We start from the raw sequence: 20,740 nt of genomic DNA, 5'->3' as shown, positions 1-20,740 counted from the left end.
ACCCCCACTCACACACTCACCCCTGCAGACAGCCCCCCACCCTCAGTCCCAACGCTGCTCACACCTGCAGGCCCCTCTGCTCCTGAGGGGACAGCCCTTTGCATACACCTGTACCTGGGAGGGCACGAGAGGCTGGGGTAAGGAGTGGGCAAGGTGGAGAGGGCTCCAGCACAACCCTGGGACCCACCCTCACTGTCCCCAGACTGCCCCTGGGTGTGGGGTCACCCTTCATGGGCACCCAAAGCACAGCTTTGTCAAGAGCCCAGACATGACTGCAAAGCACCCACAGGGAGGAGGCAGAGCAGATCTGATTCCCACATCACAGGAGGGAGAGGCCGAGTCTCGGATAGTCACGATCTGGTCTGCACGGGACTCTTGGGGTCACTAGCGGAGTCCACAGCAGGGTCAGGGCCCTGACCCCAGAGCCAGCTCCCTCCTAAGGCTTCATCCAGGCATATCCAGGGGCCTTCCGCTCACCCACCCCCACATCACCCCATCAGCAGGGACTCCAAGGAATGGCCTTCCAGGAGGAAATCGTGTAGATTGGGGGAAGGGAAGGAGAGAGGAAGGTGGGGACTGAGGCCCAGCCAGGGCAGGAGTTCGCCTCAAGGTCTCACCCCAGGGACAGAGGAAAGGGGCCACGGCCCTGTGCTGGCCACAGAGGCCCTGAAGGAGAGGAGGGTGGCTGAAGGAATAGCATTCTTCTGGCCCCAGCTGAAATGTCTTCCCTGACCACTCCCCCACAATCGCCAACTACTTTCTATCTCCCTTGACCCTCTCTCAGCCCCAACCCAGGCACCCCGTTCTTTTCACAATTTGCAATTACCCGTTTGTGCTCCTTCTAGTTTAATGACAGGCTCCTCACTAGCTACGAAGCACAAGAGGGCAGCAACCTTGTCCTTTCTGCCCAGGACAGTATCCAACACATTTTAATCCTTCAATAAATATTTCATTTAATTGAGTAATCAACAAAAGAGGGAAATAAAAGATCTCTCGGAGCTTCTCTTTCCTCCTCCAAACAAGTGAAGTTAGTAATGCCTCCCCCACCTCCACCCCACTCCCCACCCACCCTTGGGGCTGTGGTGAGGTTTAGGCAACAGGAAACGCAGGCTCAGCTCTTCCCTGATGGATGCACAACCAACAAGAGAGAACTTTCTCTGCCCTCATGGAGTGCTCCATCCAGGAGTGAAAATAGACATTGAGCAAAACACTGCAAGTAAGCAAATGAAAACGTGCAGGGAAAAGAAAGTGTTGCAAACGGAAGGGCAGGGGTGGGGCGGGGCCTCTACAGACGGAGCAAGGGTGTCTGAGCCAGCCTGGGATCTGGGGTCTGGAGTGAGCCACTCCCCTCCCCGCCCTGGAGTCTCCAGAGGCAGATGTGGCCAGTCTTATTGTCCACATAGCAGAGCAGGATGGAGAATCTGATATCCCTTCTCTCAGCTGGCTCCTGACTCATAATCCCCCCCATTCACCTCTTCCCTCCAAGGGTGCAGGGGGTGGGTACACTAACTGGATAACTGCCCTCCCACAGCAGCTTCCTAATCTGTCCATTACATTTGTACCCCAAGTTGATTTGAATACCCCCATCCCTGCCAGAACTGCTTTGTCTCATGACAGCCCATGGTGCAGATTGGGGGCCCTCTGAGGAACAGAGTAGACCCTGAAGGCTAGGTAGAATGGGGGGGGGCGGCGTGTAGTGACATGCTATAGACTAGAACTGAATGGTTGTTAGAAGAAAGGGGGATCCTACAGGGGGTTGCCTCAAGCGTTTACAGGGTAGCAGCTGTATAAACAGAGGGTTTCCTAAGTGAGGCCCTGGCCGCATCTCTGGCTCATCCCTTCCTAGGCCCAATGCTCTCTCTGCAGGGGTGGGTGACATCTCCCACTTTGCTAATCCTCTCTCCTTGAGAGTAGATTTCTAGGACCTCAAATACCACCTGCAATTCCCCCCAAATCTGACCCCTCCCTACGCTCCTCTCCATCTGTCCCACTTCCTAAGCCCCCCAGAATCAACTCCTAGGCCACCTACAAGGCACGCCCCTGCTGGAGAGAAGGGCAGGGACTTGCCATTTACTGCTCCTACTGTGTGCCAACCAGCCATGGTGAGGCCTTTCACAACCCTGGGCATGAGGAATACAAGCTTCGAAGTCAGGCCTGAGTTCATATTAGGCCCTGCCACTTATCAGATGAGTGACATGGGCAAGTCACTCAATTACAGTTTCTTCATCTGTGAAAAGGGAGTCAGACCTGCTTTGTGGGTCAGGATCTAAGAAGGAAATGTTCTCTGATGTATCCTGAGTGTCAGACAGTGCCTGGCACACAGTAGGTGCTCAATAACTAACATCCTAATGGGTGATGTGTGTGAAGTTCCTGGCACATAGTAATTACTCAACAAGTGACAGTTAAAAATATTTTGTCTTATGAAGTTGTACAGGAGCTGGGGAAAGGAAAAATCAGAGCCTATCAACCTGGACAGGCCACCCCGCCCCCATGCTACTTCCTCACTGCTAGCATGCCCTACCCCCAGGCTTTCTGGAAGAGTCTCTCTCTCCTGCTGGTACCCTGGCCAGTTCTCCCTCATATCCCTGGATTCCACTTATCTGCTCCTGGCAGCCCAGAGACCCAGCGCCAACTCATCCATGTGTACCCAGCCTGGCAGCAGCAGGGCCTACAGAAGCCAGAGCTCAGGTGGGGAGAGGGCAGAGAGGGCTCTGCCTCTGCTTCCTTGAGTGACCTTGGGCAGATCCATGACCCCTCTGAGCCTCAGCATCTCCATCCCTCAATTAAGGAGCTTGGATCACAGTGTCCTGGGACTGCCTGGTAAGGAATGAGGTGGCAGCAAGTGGGCGGGGAGCAGGGGAAGCAGAGGGGTCTCAGAAGCCCCCATCTGACTCCAAGGAAAGGCTCAGCCTTCAGCTGCTCCAATGTACTGGGCTCCTAGGGGAGGTTTATTTGGTGTTTTTAAGACAGGTTCTGTTGCTCTAAAAAGATTTGAAACCCATAGACTAAATGTCCTTGAACTACCTGGCAGCTCTCACTTTATGGGCTCTGAGCCTCCACATTCTAAATTCTGAGATTCTTAGACTCTCAAATCCTGAATTTCTTAAACTCCAATTTCTTAAACTCTGGATTTTAAGGCATGCTGAAATTCATGCTGCTCACTGCAAAATAGACTAGGAAATGTATCCCTTATAAACATAAGGCTGGACCTTTGAAGCCTGAGGGATGGTAAGGGCAGGAGGGAGGTCTTCTCTGAGTGATGCACCCAGGACTCCTCAGGGATCAATAGTAACAGTCAAGCCCAAAGGAGGGTGGGGCCCAGTTACAGAAACAGCTCAATCTCCTTGGTTTAAAGGGGAGTGAGTACCACTCCACGACTCAAGGTCAACACCACAGCTCTCTGGTCAGGGCAGACAAGTTGGCAGAAGGTGTGCAGCGGGCTAGGGATTCAAAGTCAGGTCACTTCCACACCCTTCCCCATTGGAATATCCCAGCAGGAACAGAAGGGTGGTGACCCCTTCCAGCACAGCTCCTTAGCAGCAGGTACTAAGTGCCCTTCCCTGAATAGTGGTACCTGGTACCAGCCAGACCTGGGCTCCAGCCAAGCTGCTCTGACACAGCTACATTTGCAGAGTCTCTGGCTTCCCACCATCTAGCTTGGGTCCATCCACAGACCTGATGCCCAGGCTGGCAACCCTCCACACATCCACCAGGCAGCTGCCCTACCAGCCCCCAACCCTAGCAGTCCCCAGCCATGGCTCCTCTATGCCTACTAGGCCTCTGAGGGGTAGGAGCCACAGGTGGGCCAGGGCACAGCCTCGCTCACCCCTTGCGGATGATGATGATGATGGCCCCCAAGAGGAGGATGAGGACAGCAAGTCCCCCTGCACAGATGCCCAGGATGAGCCCCATCTCTTCTGATCTCTGGGACACCTCCAGGGGCCGCTTGCTTTCCTTGCAGGCAGCTGGGGAGAACAAAGCAGGACAAAGGATCAGAGGTGAGATAAGGACCACGTACCCCCTACATGCAGGAGTCTGGGCCACAAGGAATAAACCAGGCTGAACAAAAACAGGTGCACAAAGACAACTGCCCCTCTCAACATGTGTCCAGCCTTTCGATCAGATCTATCTCCTCACCACGCCCCATACCTTCTGCACCCCTGTGTCAGAGGCTTTCCTTGACTCTTCCTATCAGGAATACCCCCCTCTCCTTTACTTTTTCAAATCCTCCCCATCCTACAGTGGATGGGGGTTGGAGAATGCCTGAGGCCTTTAGATCCACCCTTTTGGCCCCCTGGGAGGTGATGGGGGAGAGAACTGTGTGCCTAGGAGGTGGTTAGAGCATTTCAGGATGGGTAACCAACCACACTCCTTGTCTGGGAACAGGGACAATCCCTACACTGCAGGGTCTGTGCTGTTCCCACCTCCCCCAGGAGGCAGACACAGAACCCAAGATGAGAGCCTAGCATCTCTCACCCTCATGGCCCAACCAAAATGACTGTCCCTCCAAAGCCAATTCCAGCCCCTGCCAAGGCCCCTCCTGTGACCACAAGGGAAGAGGAGGCCTGTCCCTGCTGGCCAGTCTGGAAGGAGGAGCCCTTGGGGTAGGCGCATAGGGGCCAAAAAGGAAAAAGTTTTCTGACCCCAGGCCTGCCAGGTACTCTCCTCTGCTACCACCGCCCTGGGCGCTCAGGGTCAACCCCACAGAGCCCAGCAAGTGAGAAACCCGGCCCCGAAGGACTGAACCCAGGTGGACTTACCTTTCCTGGCGATGCGGATGCAATTCAGCCGGGTTTCCTGGTGGCACAGATGGGGGTCTCAGCACCACTGAAGCCCGGACCTGACCCTCCCTGGGAGAGAACCTCAGACAGCTTGTCTTGGGCCTGGTCGGGGCTTGTGGGATGCGGACTTTATCTAAATTCATCCAACCCGGCAGAAGGGCCGAGGGGAACCAGGGAGGCTGAGTCCGAGAGAGGAGGAGTCTACAAATAGGACAATGCCCCAGGAAAGGGGAATGATATCCAGGGGGACAGGGAAATAAAGGGGGCGGAGCCTCAGAAATGGGACTGGGTCTAGGTCCAGGGGCTTTGATGGGAAGGAGGAAGCCTGGGAAAAAGAGATCCAAGTGGGAGGAGCTTGGAGAGGGGCGGGCCTTCAGGGAGGAGGCGGGTCCTAGGCCTTGTCTGGTGAAAGCAGGAACCTGAGATGGATAACCTGAGAGAGAAGACCAAGGCCTCAGGGAGAGGGCAGAGACTAGACAGGGGGCTTGGGTAGAAAAGAGTCTGGTAAAAAAAAAAAAAAAAAAAAAGGCTCGAGAAGAGGGTAGCACTGGAGGAAAGGAGCCTGGGGTCAGGAGGATGGGGCTCAGAAGAGGGGGCGAAGCACAGGGGAGGAGGAAGAGGCCATAAGAGGGCGGGGACCAATGGAGGGAGTGGGGTCAGGAGCAGGTGGAATGGGGTCTCTGGCCTCCGCAGCGACGCCCTACAAGGTGTCCCCAGCCTGTCCCCCAACCGGTCCCTCACCCCCTTCAGGTGGCTTGTTGCCTGGAAGTAGATGAGGTAGGCCTTCCTGGGCTCAAGCGGTGGGTTCCAGAAGCCGCGATAGGTCTGGTTGTCACCCACAGTGAAGGGCATGGCCTCAGGCAGACTGCTAGCCGCCAGTTCGGCCCCGAAGTAGTGCACTAGGCCGCGGGCCAGCGCCGCATCGAAGGTCAGCGGCACTGGGAAGCAGTCCTGGCCACCCGGCTCCCGCCGCAGCCTCCGCGGCCGCTCCTCCTCCACAATCACCTGGTACACACTGGTGAGGAGGGGAGAGCAGAGAACACAGTGACCACTGGGGGCCAGGGACAGGGAGAGCTATCTAGGGGCCAGGGGCATGGGTTTGAGGGCTAAGCTCTGCCTCTTACTAGCTGGACAAGTCACTAACCTCCCTGGGCCTCGGTTTCATCCTCTGCAGAATGAGAGTTATCACAGGACTGCTCCAAGAGGTAGATGTGAGGAAGGAGGCAAGTTTAGCAGGCAGCCAAAGCCTGTCAGCTGTTATTACTGTGACTAAGGCTGAAGGAATGTGGGCCCTGCTCTGGGGAACCAAGCCCTAAGTCCACCCTGACTCTTCAATGAGTCCTCCAGTGCCTGCCACAGGTCCTGACAGCCTCAGCTCCATCACCGCCCCCCCAACCCCCCAATACAAATGACTCCCTTCTGGGCCTCTTAAACTAGAGTTAGACAAGATGCATTCATTCATTCAGAAAGCGTTTACTGAGCTCAGACGATGGGCCCTCTTGGGGATCTGGGCTTCCTGAAACTGACCTTCTGTGGGGGAGATGGTCCCTGGGCAAGCAAACAAGGACACACTAATCCTACATCCCAAATACCCTCCCAAAACCTGAAGACAGCCCCGAGTCTGCAGCTCTGAGCCTGCCGTCTCCCAGTCATAATGGCTGATTATGTTCCCTGGTCTGTATTTCCTTTGATTTGTGTCTCCTGGTTCCAACTTGTGTGTTTCTATTTATTTTTCTCACTTTACTGAATGGCCTTTTGCTGTGAGCTCCTCCAAATCCTCTGTGGAACAAAGCCAAGAGTAACTAAATGAATGCTGACAAATTTAAGTATTTCCAGTCACAGCCTCGGTCACATCTTCACGTGTGACACCCCATACTAACAGCCTGTGTTCTGGGAAGTAGAAATGCCTTTGCTTTGCTCTCCAGCTGTTTCCTTTGGGCTTCCAAGTTATGGGGCCATCACCCCAGCATCCCGAGATGTGGGCCACGCAGGTTTGTTCCCTGTCACTAGCATATTGCAAACACCAGACCTCCGTCTCCCAGGCTGAGGTCAGGCCTCCCCAACCCCAAGTTCTACCAGGAGATGATAATAAATGACATTAGCCATGAACAAAGCACACCTTGATCTGGTTTGATTCTCATTATACATATAAAGATAGAGAGCTTAGAGAAGTGAAGGGACATATCCAAGGTTACACAGCCATCACACCTCTCCCTTCTCACCATGTTCCACCACCACCCCCCCACCCCCACCCCCACCCCGCCCAGCATTGTCATCATCAGCACGGGACGCTGACCAGGCTGGCTCACAGGACCCCCCCCAAAAGGACAAGGAAAGGAGAAGGTGCTGCTGGGTTTCCCAAATCCTCCCGGAATTAGATGTACCAGGACCCTGAGGATCCTGCAAAATGCCCCTCAGATGCCCTGACGTTTTTCTGGGTTTCCCCTGAGGGTCTGGGAATCAACCCTGGACAGGCTTTGCAGTGGCAAATATAGGGGAAGCAAAGCAGGAGAGAAGAGTGGAGGAGGGAATGAGGAAGTGAGGGGTGTCTGGGGCACCAAGGCAACCCCCTACCTTCTTGAGGGGGACTTAATAGGTCCCTCCCATGCCCAAAAACAGCTGTCACCTTCTCCCAGTGATGTACTTTTATGGAAGGAAGGAGTGGACCAGAGGAGCAGGGACGCTCTGTGACTTCATGAAAAGGTACCAGCTTTGCAGACAGACCTGGGTTCCAAACCCCAGCTCTATTACTTACCAGCTGTGTAGCTTGGGGGCAAGTTGTTTAGGCCCTAAGCCTGTTACCTGGTGTGTAAAATAAGGGTACTAGTACCCACTCCACAGGTTGCCATGAAGATAAATTACTCGTGCAGGTAAGTCCTTAGCATGATGTCTGGCTGACAGTATGTGCCCACAAACACCCTCACACTGTCTCACATACACACATTCACACCTTCACACCATGCATCACACACATATCACATGTCTTTCTCTCACACACTCACCAGCTTGTCTCTAGCATCTTCTCCCCAGAAGAGGAAGCCACCATGGCATCAGCAGTCCCAGCTTCCTCTGGGGAGAAGGAAGTGGAGAAGCCATGCTTTTGGTCTCTCCACAGAGATGGCCCTGTCCAGCTGGCTGCCCTAGCCTTCTAGTAAGCCCATTCCTGTGTCTCCCTGGGCAGGACCCTCTAGGAAATAAGCTAGGAAGAAATAAGGCCCCAGAGTTCACTTCTCCAAGAAGTCTAAGGTAAGGCCCTCTGGAGAAGCCTGGACAGTCACCTCTCCAGGCAGAACACTGTCCGGAGTTCTCATGACAATCACCATCAGACACCCATGACCTCAGAGGGAGTGACTGCAGGCTTTCGACCTGTCCAGGATCACAGAACATCTTCCTCTAGACACTCTGAACCCCAAGTGGGAGACTGAAGGAAGACTAAGGTGAGCCGGCCTGGGCGGGGAAGGGCTCTGGGTCAGAGGAAGAGCCTCTTCCCTTTGGACCTGATCTCCCACCCCTCCATCCAGGCTTTCCCACCTGATGGGCGCACCACGGCCCTGTGCCGGCCTCAGCAGCACGGTGATGGTGTTCTCAGACTCGCCCAGGGGAGACGGCATGTCAGCATAATCAAAGCTGGGAGCTGAGGAAGAGAACAGGGACATAAGAACAGAGTCTGGCCACTGCACCAGGAAGGCCAGGCCTCCAACCTCCTTGACCCCTGTCCTCGGACCTCTTCCCCTTCAGCCTTAGCCTCCTTGTTCCCTCTGACCTGAGCTTCTCTGACCTCAGCCCTCTGATTCTGCTGACCACACACAGTCTCCTGAACCCTCTGACTTAATCCTCCCTGACCTCTGACCTCAACTCCTAAAAGGCACATTTATCTCACCCCCAGGGTGCCCCTCACTACTCCCTCTGCCCACAGAACCCTGGGATCTGGGCCTCCTCCAAAGGGGCCAAGCCCAAGATGGGATGGGGAGGCTCGCCTGAGATGTTGGTGGTGATCTCAGTGAGTGCTGCCTGGCCAAAGCCTTTGCCCGTGCGGGCCCGCACGGAGAACAAGTAGGTGGTGCCTGGGTGCAGATTGGAGAAGACGTGGTAGGTCTCATTGCGGAGCTTGGAGATGGTACGTCGTGGGCCTGGCACATTCACAGCTGGGTCTGACGACTCGATGCTCTGGTAGCTGATCTGAGGGCAGGATGGGCAGGCAGGCAGGCACAGGGATGGGGAAGGGCATCACTGGCCCTGTAGCCTCCTGCCCATCATGGTTCAAGTGAGCTAGGGATAAGGCTGGGCAAAGGGAGAGGCTCGGTGGGACTGTGGATGCCCGTTAGCCCAACCTCTGAGCACCTTCACCTCTCCTGCCTTCAAGGCCCCTGTCCCCATAACCCACAGGGCACACAACTGGTCACAGCTGAAGGAACCACAACGATCACCTCTGTCCCCACCATAAGCCTCCCTTTCCAAGCTGTGTGCTCACCTTCCACCAGGGGCCCCCACTATAATGGGGTCTAAACCTACCTCATACTGAGTGATGAGGCCATTGGGTTCCTGGGGCTCCTCCCACTTGAGGAAAATCATGTCCTCCAGTGGAGTGAAGGTCAGAGACTCCGCCGCAATCCCACCAGGCACTGCGAGGGAAAGGCAGCATGGGGCAGGGGAAAGCGGGCTTTGGAGTCAGATACCTGTGTTCAGATTCCAGCCTTGCCATTTCCTAGCTGATATTCTTGGACTACTCGACCTCTCCGAGACTGTTTTCTTATCTGTGAAATGGGGGTGATAATAACCCCTCCCTAACCAGAATGAACTGATGTGATGTACAGAAAGCAATTTCATTTGGTTCAACCTATTCCTGAATACTCAAAAAGGGTAGCCGACATTTTCATTACTGTGCAGGTTGCATTCAGAAAAGGAGAATGTTCGAATGCTCCTATTTTGATCCAGTTGAGTGGTTTTCAGAAAATATATACATTTGCCAGAGAAATGAAAACAATTGCAGTAGACTGGCAGGATTATGAATGGAGATATTTTCTTGTCTAAAAATTTCTTCTAATTGCACAAATAATATGTTCAATGTAAAAATCGAAATGAGCATGAAGAAAATTAACAGCACCTACAATTCTAGAGATTAAGACTGTTAACATTTCAGCATAAACACTTTCAGGCATGGCTTTGTTTTGTTTTGTGTTTTTGTTCTAATGTATCATCTTAACAGCAGCCAAAGGAATTTCTTCTAGGAAGAAAATGGTCTTTGTTTGGGAAAACACCTTAATAAACCACTGTGGGGAAAACTGAAATCCTAAGGCAGGGGAAAGCAGATAGCGCTCTGTGTAAAAATGAAGTTACCAAGGCAACACCACCATCCATCCACCCGCCAAAATGATAAAATGAAAAAGACAATTCTAAAGGTTGGTGAGGGTGCAGATCAACCGAAATTTTCACACGTTGCTAGTGGGAGTGTAAACCGATGCAACCATTTGAGAAAACTGGATGTATCTATTTATTATGAACATACCCATCAGAAATGTGTGGATCTACTAAAAATAATAATCTACAAGGGTTTTTTTTTTACAGCACAATTTAAAATAGCTGAACAATGAAAACAATCCCAATGCCCAAAAATAGTAAACAGGATAAATAAACATGGTATATTCACATAACGGTCTATTCAGCAATGAGAATTCATTCTCTAGATCTGTACATGCAACGTGGCTGAATCTCTCAAGCATAAAGTTGAGAGGAAAAAAAGCCAGTCTTTTACACAGTGTATAAAAAGAATAGACACTCTACGATTCCACTGATGTAAAGTTCAAAGCCAGGCAGATTTCAATCTGTGGTATTACGCGTTGAGATAACAATTACCCTTGGGAGGCTGGGAGTGGGAGAGTGCATGAAGCGGGCTTCTGGGAGCTGGTTATGCTATTTCTTGGTCCAGATGTGGGTTATCCCAGTATGCCCAGTCTATGAGAATTCACTGAGTTGACCGCTTAAGATAAATATAATTCCTATAAGAATTATACTAATACTTTAATGTAAAGTAAAAAAATATTAAACAATGAGCAATTAGAGGAGGGAGAGGAAAAGAGAGGGGCAGAGAAAGAAGAAAGGCCAAACGGCCCAAGTGAGGCCTGGGCAGAGTGGAGCGAAACAGCCACAACAATGTACCTTGGCAGAGGTGGTGGGGGGAGCGGCAGAGGTCAAAAGATTTTAAAGTCGGTGTGATCCAGTGTTGAATTTGAGATTGTTCGTGAAGGGTAGCAGACTATGTTGCCCCAAAATATGCCACTTTGGCATAAGGATTGTCTTGAGCTGAATCGAGAGGGAAATTTAGGAGAAGCAGACACAGCAGGTCCTTGAATAAAATCCTTTCATTCGACATTGTTTTATTACAACACTGATAAGAAAAAAAATTGATTCCCAGCTGGGGCCACTGTCTGCGTGGATTTTACTTGTTCTCCCGACATGTCTACATGGGTTTTCTCTGTGGACTCCAGTTTCCTCCCACATCCCAAAAATGTGCATGTGAGGTGAACTGGCATGTCTAAATCGTCCCCGTCTGAGTGTGTGTGGCTATGTGAGTGGCCCTGCAAAGGAAGGGTGTCCTGCCCAGGGTGGGTCCCGCCTTGTGCCCTGAGCTGCCAAGAGAGGCTTTGGCCACCCGTGACCCTGAACTGGAATAAGTGGGTTGGAAAAGAATTATCATACTTGTTTTTATTCATCATTCTTAAATGTATGTATAGCTCACATTTATTTCAACATTTAATATTAGAAGAGTTTGAGGTCTTTATTTAGAAGTTTGGTGATGTTTTTGTAACTGGAAATACACAGCAGGAACTTAATTCGTTTTTATATCAATTAGCCTATGGTAAAATTGGTTTTGTTGTACGTTATTTCACTTAAAGTTGCAGTTTCCAAGAACTTTTGGATGATGTTAAGTGAGGACTTACTGTACAAGGAAAGTTCTCTGCCCTCCTCCTATTTTGCCTAAAAACAGGACATAAATTTGCAAAGGTGCCTGCCCCCACCCCCCACCCCACACTCCCTACCAGGAAGCAAAAAAGTTAATCTTTCTGAGACAACTCTAGATCAGAAGAGTCTACATAAATTTAACTAACTAGTCCTCATCTACCATAAGTTTCCCCATATTTTTGCCTTCACATAATTTGCTGCCTCTAGAATCTCAAAGTCCTTTTTCTTCATCTTGTCACGTCTCTAAAAATTCATTGTTCTTTTGTTAAGATGCCATATAAGCCCAAGTCCTAAATACCCCTTTGAGTTACTCATCACTGAGTACTCACTCTCATGGGTATGTACGATGGCACAGTAATAAACTCCCACGTTTTTCTCTTGTTAATCTGTCTTTTCATAATCTGATTTATAGGGCCCCAGCCAATGAACCTAATATGGGTAGAAGGAAAAAAAAAAGTTAAGTTTTTCCTTCTCTATATTTGCAATTCTTCAGGGTAAACCCCTCCAGTCTTCACTCCCACCCCTAATAAATCCTCACCTCATCAACACAGGGCATGGGACACACGTGCTGCCTTGGGTGAGTGGAGTTTAGTGAAAATTCAAGGAAGTAGCTGTATCTTGTGCCTAGGCCACTGCTGTGCAGAACAGAAAACTGCACATGTGGGGAGGTAAGAAAAACTGTCAACCAAGGAGCTCAAGGCACCAGGGGATTTGCAGGAATCTGGGGGAAGGCTTTAGACCTGTGCTGGCCTCAGAGCGTAGCTGTTAAGAATGAAAACTCTAAAGCACATGGCCAGGTTTGAAACCCAGCTCTGCTGCCCATCTACTAGCTCTGTGACCTCATCTGTAAAATGGGGATAATAACTGTAGCCTATCACATAGGGTTGTCATGGAATTACATGCATTAACATATGAAAAGCATTCAGAATAATGCTTGACATGTAGTAAGTGCTTAATAAGTAGACCACTGCACCCAACAATGACAGAAAACACACTTTTTTCAAGTATACAGGGAACATTTACCAAAATTTAACTTTATGTGGACCAAAAAGTGAGGATCAAATTGCAAAAACCAAAATTAGAGTGTATACTCTGACCACAGAGGAGCTAAGCTAGAAATCAATAACAAAAAGATAATTAGAAAAGTCACAATTGCTTAAAAATTAAGCCACATAATTCTAAATAACTCTTGAGTCAAAGAAAAAATCAGAAATTAGAACATATTTTAAACTGAAATTAGAACATATTTTAAACTGAATGATAATAAAGATAGGATATATCAAAACTCATGCGATGTAGCTAAAGCAGGGCTTAAAGGGAAATTTAAAGCCTTAAATGCATACATTAGAAATGAAGGAAGGCTAAAAATCGATGATCTAATAAGCTTCCATCTCCAAAAGCTAAAAGAACAGCCAACCAACTCTAAACAAAGTATAAAAACGGAAATAAAGAATAGAAAATAAACATGCAGTAAAGAAAATCAACTAAGCCAAAAGTTGTGTTTTATGGAAAGATTAATAAAATTTATATACCCTTAGCAAGAGCGAACAAGAAAACAGAAAACACAAATTACCGATTTCAGAAATGAAAAAAGGGATATCACATAGACCCTACCGACATTAAATGAATACAACAAGAGAATATTATAACCAACTTTATGTCAAGAAATTTGACAATTTTGGTGAAATAAACAAATCCCTTAAAAAATAAAGTACATCAAAACTGATACAAGGATAGAAAAGCTGAATATTCTAATATATATTTTAAAAATGAAAACTGCTATTAAAAAAACATTGCCACAAAGAAAACTCCGGGCCAAATGGCTTGCTTCCCTGCTGTTATCTTCCAAAATTTAAGGAGGAAATTATACCAACCAACCCAAAGGCTCCCAGAGAGTAAATATTAGCTATCACCACTTTGTTGTTATACAGTTGGTTTAATCCTAAGCAAAAAATTTCAGTCTCAGACATGGTCATCTGGAGGAGGAATTAAAGCCCCAGGAATCTTACCATCCTCGTCCGTCTGGAAGGTGAGCTCCTTGCCCTCCTTGCGCCCCTCGGGGTTAGTGAGGATGAGCCGCACGTGCACATTCCGGTAGGGCAGCAGGTTTTTGATGGTGTAGCGGCTGACACCCCGCTCCATCTTCACACACTCCCGGACAGTCTGGTTGTGGCTGCTGCCCAGGGTGTAGTGATAACACAGGGACACGGTGTAGGTGTGGCAACGCGTCACATTGTAGCCTAGTGGTTCCCACTGCAGGGTCAGCTGGCGGGCCTGGATCTCAGCAAAAGCCAGGCCTTTGGGGGCCCTCATGGGCTCTGGGGAACCCAGGAAAGACGGAGAAGAAGGTAGAGGAAATGGGAAGAGTAAAGGAAGAGATTAGAGAGAGAACATCAGTCGGCTGACTGAAATCATCCCTCCTTTGCCACCAAGAGCTCGGGGGACCCCCTAGAACACTGAACATTGAACAGGGAGTAAAAGTGTGTGTTTTGGAGTCAGGCAGGGCCACATCTGAATCCTGGCTCTGCCACTTGCAGCTGGCAACCATTGAGTCACTTTATCTCTCTGGGCCTTAGTTTCCTCAGCTGCAAAATGGGATAATAATATAGGCCCTACCTCATAGAACGACTGTGAGGTTTAATACATGCAAAGCATGTACGACAACGGCTAAAACTCTAAAGGCTCTCAAAAATGTTAGCTACAGTTTTGTTTTAATAACACAGTTCACTTCTTAATTCCTGGATGACATCAGGCCAGTAGGAATCAACCCATTGCCATATTTTTCTTAATTGATTAATTCCAAAGTTGTTCTGAAACACACAATGCAATAATATACAGAGATCAGGATGATGGGGAAATGAGTAGTTCAATAATGCTGGAGAATGTTAAGGAAACAGAAATGCATGCCATTAGGTCCCATGCTGGCTCTAAAAATAAGATTCAAATTGGGTGGTGAGTTCCCTAGTTGCCAAAGCAAAACAGGAAATACAATCTGTTATATAAGAATAATAATAATAATGGCAGTTAACATTTATTGGGGCTTTGCATGTTGTTCTAGAGCCTTTAAAATGCTTCATCTAATTTAATCTGTGCTATAATCCAATAGACAAGTACTATTATTAGCCCTGTCATAAAGATGTGGAAATGGAGGCACAGAGAGATTAAATAACTTGTCCACAGTCACACAGACAGTAAGTGGTGAAGCTGAAATCCAGACCTGGACAGGCTGGCTCCAGAATCCATGCTCTTAATCATTACTACCCTGCCTCCCTATAAAGAATTCACCGTCCAAAAAGAAATCACACCAATGCCACAGTAGAGACAGCTACCCCAACATGAGGGAGGCACACTTACAGCCTCTTGATGATTCCGTGGAACCAGAAAGCTGTCCCCATTTTATAAATAAATGGAGGCTTCTGAAGCAAAGCCAGGATGGAGCCCAGAGGCTCAGTCCCCAGTCCTACATCTGCACTGACCAGTTGTATGATCTTAAGCACATCTCTGGGCCTCAATTTACTCACCTGTAGAATGAGGGAAGGAGCCAAGATTATATATAAGGATACTTTTCCCTCTTGTACCCTGACTCTGCGAAATGCAGTTTCATACCCTCAGGTTCTGTGCGCACCTGCAAAGTGTCCCCTGTTAAAGGATCTCAGGATATGCCTTAATAAACAGGTGTGAAGGTACTGCTGCTTCACCTCTTAAGATGCTTAAATACAACCCTATTACAGTTTTTTATAGGATCAAATTGCTCAGGATGTACTTTACAAAGAAGACACAAAGGGAAACATCAGCCCAAAATGCTCTTTACTCAGAGCCCATGGGTAGCACAGCTTGAGAAGCTGGCCTCAAGTACAGCACAATACAAGTTTTTGTTTCCACCCAGGAGCTTTCCCTTCTTCCGAGCTACAGGCAAATATCATGTCTTCAGCTACAGGCAAATATCATGTCTTCAGTCACATATCGGGCCACCAAAGAGCTATTTCAGCACCTGCAAGAGCAAGGCCCACCTCTTGACTTCTTACAGAATCCGGCTGCCTTCTCCTCAAGCACAGAAGACCAGATCCCCATGCAACAGGGATATTAAAGAGCTGGCTCACACTGCTAACTGCAACCTGAGGGCTTGCTGGCTGCAAGACCACTTACCACACTTAAGTTTTCTCTCTCATTCCTGGCCCACATGGGTTTTCCTAATGTTTTTCCTCTGTAATTTTGTTTTAATCCATCATTCTTACATGTCTGGAGTGGAGGAGGCGGATGTTGTGTATGTTCACTCTGCCATCTTGTTCAGAGGTCCTTGCCTATTCCCTGACTTTCTGGCTCTGGTCCTGACTGTCCCATGTGTACTGTCCCATGGTATCTATGGGAGCCAAAGTACCACTGCTTTCTTTGCACTAATGAGAGCAGATCTTGGTCCCTGCAGCTCTGCTCACGTCATGCCTACCCCCAGGGAATACCTGGCCCACATTCCTCTCCATCCTTCCAGGCTTGGCCAAAATCCACCGCTTCCTCTGCCCTCCTGCAGCATTTAAAGAAGGGCATGAAAAGTCAAATGTAAACCAGTGACACAAGCTGGGTCAGGACTAAAATAAACAGGACGGTAAGCGTCCCATCCAAAAAGGACAGCTGCTGCCCAGCTCTGGCAATGTTGCCATGTAGGTCTACAGGCTCAGGGCTGCCAGATCTTCCTATGTTTTAAGAGAAGTCAGAAATTCAGACTTTTATGTGAAACCTCCAGGTTTTTAAATAGTGGCAACCTGCTCGGGTTCTTTAAAACCATTTATTGGGGTTTTGTTGCACAAAACAGCAACTTCTAACTTGGAGGATGAATTTTCCACCCTCATACAGGAGTATCTCATTCTCCAACAGCTGTTAGGCCCATCTACCTCGCTAGACAGAGGGATCTTTAAAAAAAGAGCTCACTTATGTCTTCTCTCCCTGCTCTGATCAAATCTGGGCAGATCCAGAGGCTCAAATAGTTTGTTGACTACAGACTGATATGTTGATTGAGGGGTGTGAATTCATAAGTCTCTCAGTGTTTCCAAAAACCTTCTGGCACCCAGACAGGCTCCCTTCAGCTGCCAGCACACACTGGCAAAACAGCACTGGGGGGGGCCTCAGAGCCCCACTCCTCTCAGTTCTATAGGGCTGCAGGCCACTCAGAGATCAAAGGTCAAAAGGCGCATTAAAACAAGGAGGCTAACAGTTAACATCTATTAAATTAGGCCAAAATGTGTTGAATTTAATAATGCTAATAAGGATACTACAACCATGAACTATTCAACTGTTTCTCATGGAAGGGACTCTGGAGTGGGGACCAGTGCTCCAAACTTCAAGTTCTATCTCCACCCCTCATTAGTTCTGTAATTTCAGGCAATTCACTCAACCCCCTTTGAATGTCAGTTTCCTTGACTGAAAAATAGAGATAACAACATCTACTTTGAAGAGCAAATGTGAGAGTTACATGAGATGAGTCAAATGGCCCAGCCTATAGACATTAATTAATAATTAATAATGTGTATACTCAGGTGAAATACTGGCAACAGCATAAAATAGTATAACCATTTTTTAAAGCAATATATGTCAGAACCCTCTCTTAAACCACTCCTGGCTATTTATCTTAAAGAAATAACTCAGGGAGGAACTAAAGCACTATAAGCACAAAGTTTTACAATGTAGTATTATTTATAATACTAGGAATCTAGAAACAAATAATCTGGCAATATGGAGACACTTGATGGACTTCTATAGCCAATAAACATAATGATAAACAACGCATGTAACAACACCAAGCAAAGGAAGCAGAATACAAATGCTTTCTTACATCGCAATGACAAGGGTGTAAAAATGTGTACTGCAGGCATATGGGCAGAGATTTGAAGAAGACAGAAAAACTAAAACAGCTGTTGGGCTAGGATGGTGAGGTTTAGCGTGATTTTTTTCAAATGCCTTTTACTGACATTTTATTATTGTTTTTATGGTAAATAATATTGTGGAAGGGGAGTTTTAGGGGGATGAAGGAGATGACAACACAGATGGCCAACGACAAAACAAACACTGGGCTGAGGCGCCTAAGCAAGGAGGGGGTGGTGATGTCAACAAGAAGCATGTAATTCACAGGGGCAGGAGGAGTTGTTTGGGTCCTGTCTGTCTGGTCCCTGCCTGAGCTTCCATCCTGGCCAGCCTGTGTAAACTGTTCAGCAGCGCTTGGCAACAAGTGGGCACTCAGCCCATGATGGCAGCAGCAGCTGCTGCTGCTGTTTCAGACACTGGATTGGAAATCGGCACATTCAAACTTTGGTTCTGACTCTGCTACAGACTCACTATGTGGATTTGGGCAAGTGACTAACTCTCCAAATCTCAGTTTATTCATCTGTAAAATGGGCACAATCAAAAGCTATCACCAGGAAACCTGGGTTCTTAACCCACTGCATGAGCACAGGCAAGTGCCTTCCCTTCTCTGGGTTTCCATTCCCTCATCGGTACACTAAGGGGAGTGAAACAGACATTCTTTATGGACCTCAAGCTCTGATTTATTTTATTCTAAGCACCTGACCAGAACTGGCTTTGAAGAGCTAAAAACACCATAATAATGACAGTCTTCATTTCCTGAGTTCTTACTGTATGTTAAGCACTATATTTCACATGCATTTAATGCATTTATATGCAATTACCTGCATTTAACCCAAAACACTGGAGGCCCCCAGGGTTCTCTCTTTTCCATCTATATTTATTCTTTAAAATCTAAGGACTAAATCAGGAGTTCTCAGCCTCAGCATTATCAACATTTTGGACTAGATAATTCTTTGTTGTGGGGGGCTGTTTATGGTTTGTAGGATGTTTAGCAGCTTCCTCAGCTTCCTCCACCCTTTGATGCCATTAGCACCCTACCCCACAACCCCCCAGTTGTGACAAACAATATGTCTCCAGACACTACAAATGTCTCCTGAGAGACAAATCCACCCTAGTTAAGAACGCCCAGCGTAAAAGACCTCATCCAGTCTCACGGCTTTAAATACACCGTGTCTACACTGAGAACTTTCAAATTTATATCTGCGGCCCGAACCTCTTCTCTGAACTCCACACTCATAAATCCATCCACCCGATGGATATCTCCACTTGAACATCTAATGGGCATCTCAAAGTCAACAGTTCCAACACAGACCTCCTGATCTACAAACCTCCATCACACCTGCTCCTTCCGCAATCTTCTCTCTCAGAGTAAATGACAACTCCATCCTTCCAGCTGCTCAAGCAAAACACCTTGGAGCCATCCTTGACTTCTATTTCCTCTCTCCAATTGCATATCCAATCCATCAGCAAATTCAGTTAGCTCTACCTTAATAATAAACCCAGAATCTAAGCACTTTTTACCACCCCTACCCTTCCTCCCAATACCCAGCCTCCACCATCTCTCAGCTGGATTGCTGCAGTAGCCTCCTCACTGGTCTCTCCTCTGGTCCCCTTTTAGAGTTTATTCTCCACAAAAGGGCCAGAATTATCTTTTTAAACAAAGTCGATATTGCTACTGCTCTCCAAACCCCACAATGGCTCCCCAGCTCACTCAGAATAAAATGGCCCTGAGTCCCATATCCCCAGTATCATTGTGACCTCCTCTCCCGCCATCTCCCCTCAGTCACTAGACCACAGTTACACTGGTCTCCTTGCTACTCCTCATACATGCCAAGCATCCTTCATGCTCCAGGCTTTTGAGTTTGCTATTCGGTCAACCTGGAATGCTCCTTCCCCCAGCAACGCCTCTAGCTTCCTACATGGCTCAGCCCTCACTCCTTCATGTCTCTGCTCAAAGATCAGCTTCTCAGTAAACCAGTCTCTTGAGCCTTCTTAAAATAACTATCCTTCTACTCCCACACACCATCCCCCCTCCCTGCTTTACTCATCACAGCACTTATCATTATCTGACAAACTATATATTTCACTTGTTTACTGTCTCCTCCCACCGGAATGTAAGCTCCATATGCAGAAGAACTCATATGCTAGTGGCCTTTGTCTTGGTCCCAGTCCTATATCCCCAGCAACTATAATAGTACCTGACACATAATAGGCACTCAGTAAACATTTACTGAATAATAGTAAAGATTATTATTATTCTCATTTTATAAAACAAAAAGACTAAAGTTCCAAAAGGCTAAGTAACCTGACTCAGATCCTTCAGCTAGAAAGTAATTCCCACTGGAACACTCAGACCCACCATTCGAGAGTTTCCCCAAGTGTGGCATTAAACTGGATTTTAGATGATTCCCAGATGAGTTTTTAAAAACACTTAAGAATATCGACTGGCAAAAAATAAATTACCTCGCTCTAATCTAAAAATTAACTCAAAATGGATCATGAACTTTAGTGTAAAATGTAAAACTATAAAATTTTTAGAAAAAAAATAAGAGAAAATCTTTGGGATCTAGAGCTAGAGAAGGACTTCTTAAACTTGACACCAAAACCGCAATTCATAAAAGAAATTTTTGATAAACTGGCCCTCATCGAAATTAAAAATGGTTGTTCTGTGAAAGACCAGTAAAGAGATAGAAAGACAAGTTAAAAGCTGGGAGAAAATATTTACAAACTACATACCCAACAAAAGACTAGTATCTAAAATGTGTAAAGAACTCTCAAAACTCAACAGTGAAAAATTAATAATCCAATTAGAAAATGAGCAAAGACATGCACGATTCATGGAAGAGGAATACAGATGGCAAACAGCACATGCAAAGATATTCAACATCAATCACAAGGCATTAAAGAAATGAAAATTAAGACCAGGATGGGATATTACTACACACGTCTCAGAATGGCTAAAATAATGAAAATAATGACAACGCAAAATACTGGCGAGAATGCGGAAAACAGGATCACTCATACATTGCTGGTAAAAACAATACAGCCAATCTGGCAGTTTCTGATACAACTAAGTATGCAATTACTACATGACCCATTAACTGCACCCCTGGGCATTTATCCCAGAAAAATAAAAGTTTATATTC

The 20,740-nt window shown here is 47.6% G+C and overlaps 1 protein-coding gene across 6 annotated transcripts in view; it reads right to left on the bottom strand.

The window, feature by feature from the left end:
• The window catches only part of PTPRU (protein tyrosine phosphatase, receptor type U), a 78,622-nt gene that overhangs the window by 33,339 nt on the left and 24,543 nt on the right, over positions 1 to 20,740 (bottom strand). For all 6 annotated transcript variants that reach the window (XR_895758.2, XM_011357788.2, XM_011357784.2 and 3 more), the window contains exons 8-14: positions 13,751 to 14,059; positions 9,294 to 9,403; positions 8,759 to 8,960; positions 8,313 to 8,415; positions 5,523 to 5,796; positions 4,761 to 4,797; positions 3,827 to 3,965 (exon numbers count right to left, since the gene is read on the bottom strand). Coding sequence is in view for 5 of the 6 variants with exons in the window: in XM_011357788.2 (XP_011356090.1) it covers positions 3,827 to 3,965; positions 4,761 to 4,797; positions 5,523 to 5,796; positions 8,313 to 8,415; positions 8,759 to 8,960; positions 9,294 to 9,403; positions 13,751 to 14,059 (1,174 nt within the window). In the remaining variant the exon portion in view is untranslated. The remainder of the gene's footprint in view (positions 1 to 3,826; positions 3,966 to 4,760; positions 4,798 to 5,522; positions 5,797 to 8,312; positions 8,416 to 8,758; positions 8,961 to 9,293; positions 9,404 to 13,750; positions 14,060 to 20,740) is intronic.

Source organism: Pteropus vampyrus, unplaced genomic scaffold, assembly GCF_000151845.1.
Source record: "Pteropus vampyrus isolate Shadow unplaced genomic scaffold, Pvam_2.0 Scaffold36, whole genome shotgun sequence".
NCBI lineage: Eukaryota > Metazoa > Chordata > Mammalia > Chiroptera > Pteropodidae > Pteropus > Pteropus vampyrus.
This window is presented reverse-complemented; position numbering and strand designations above follow the sequence as displayed.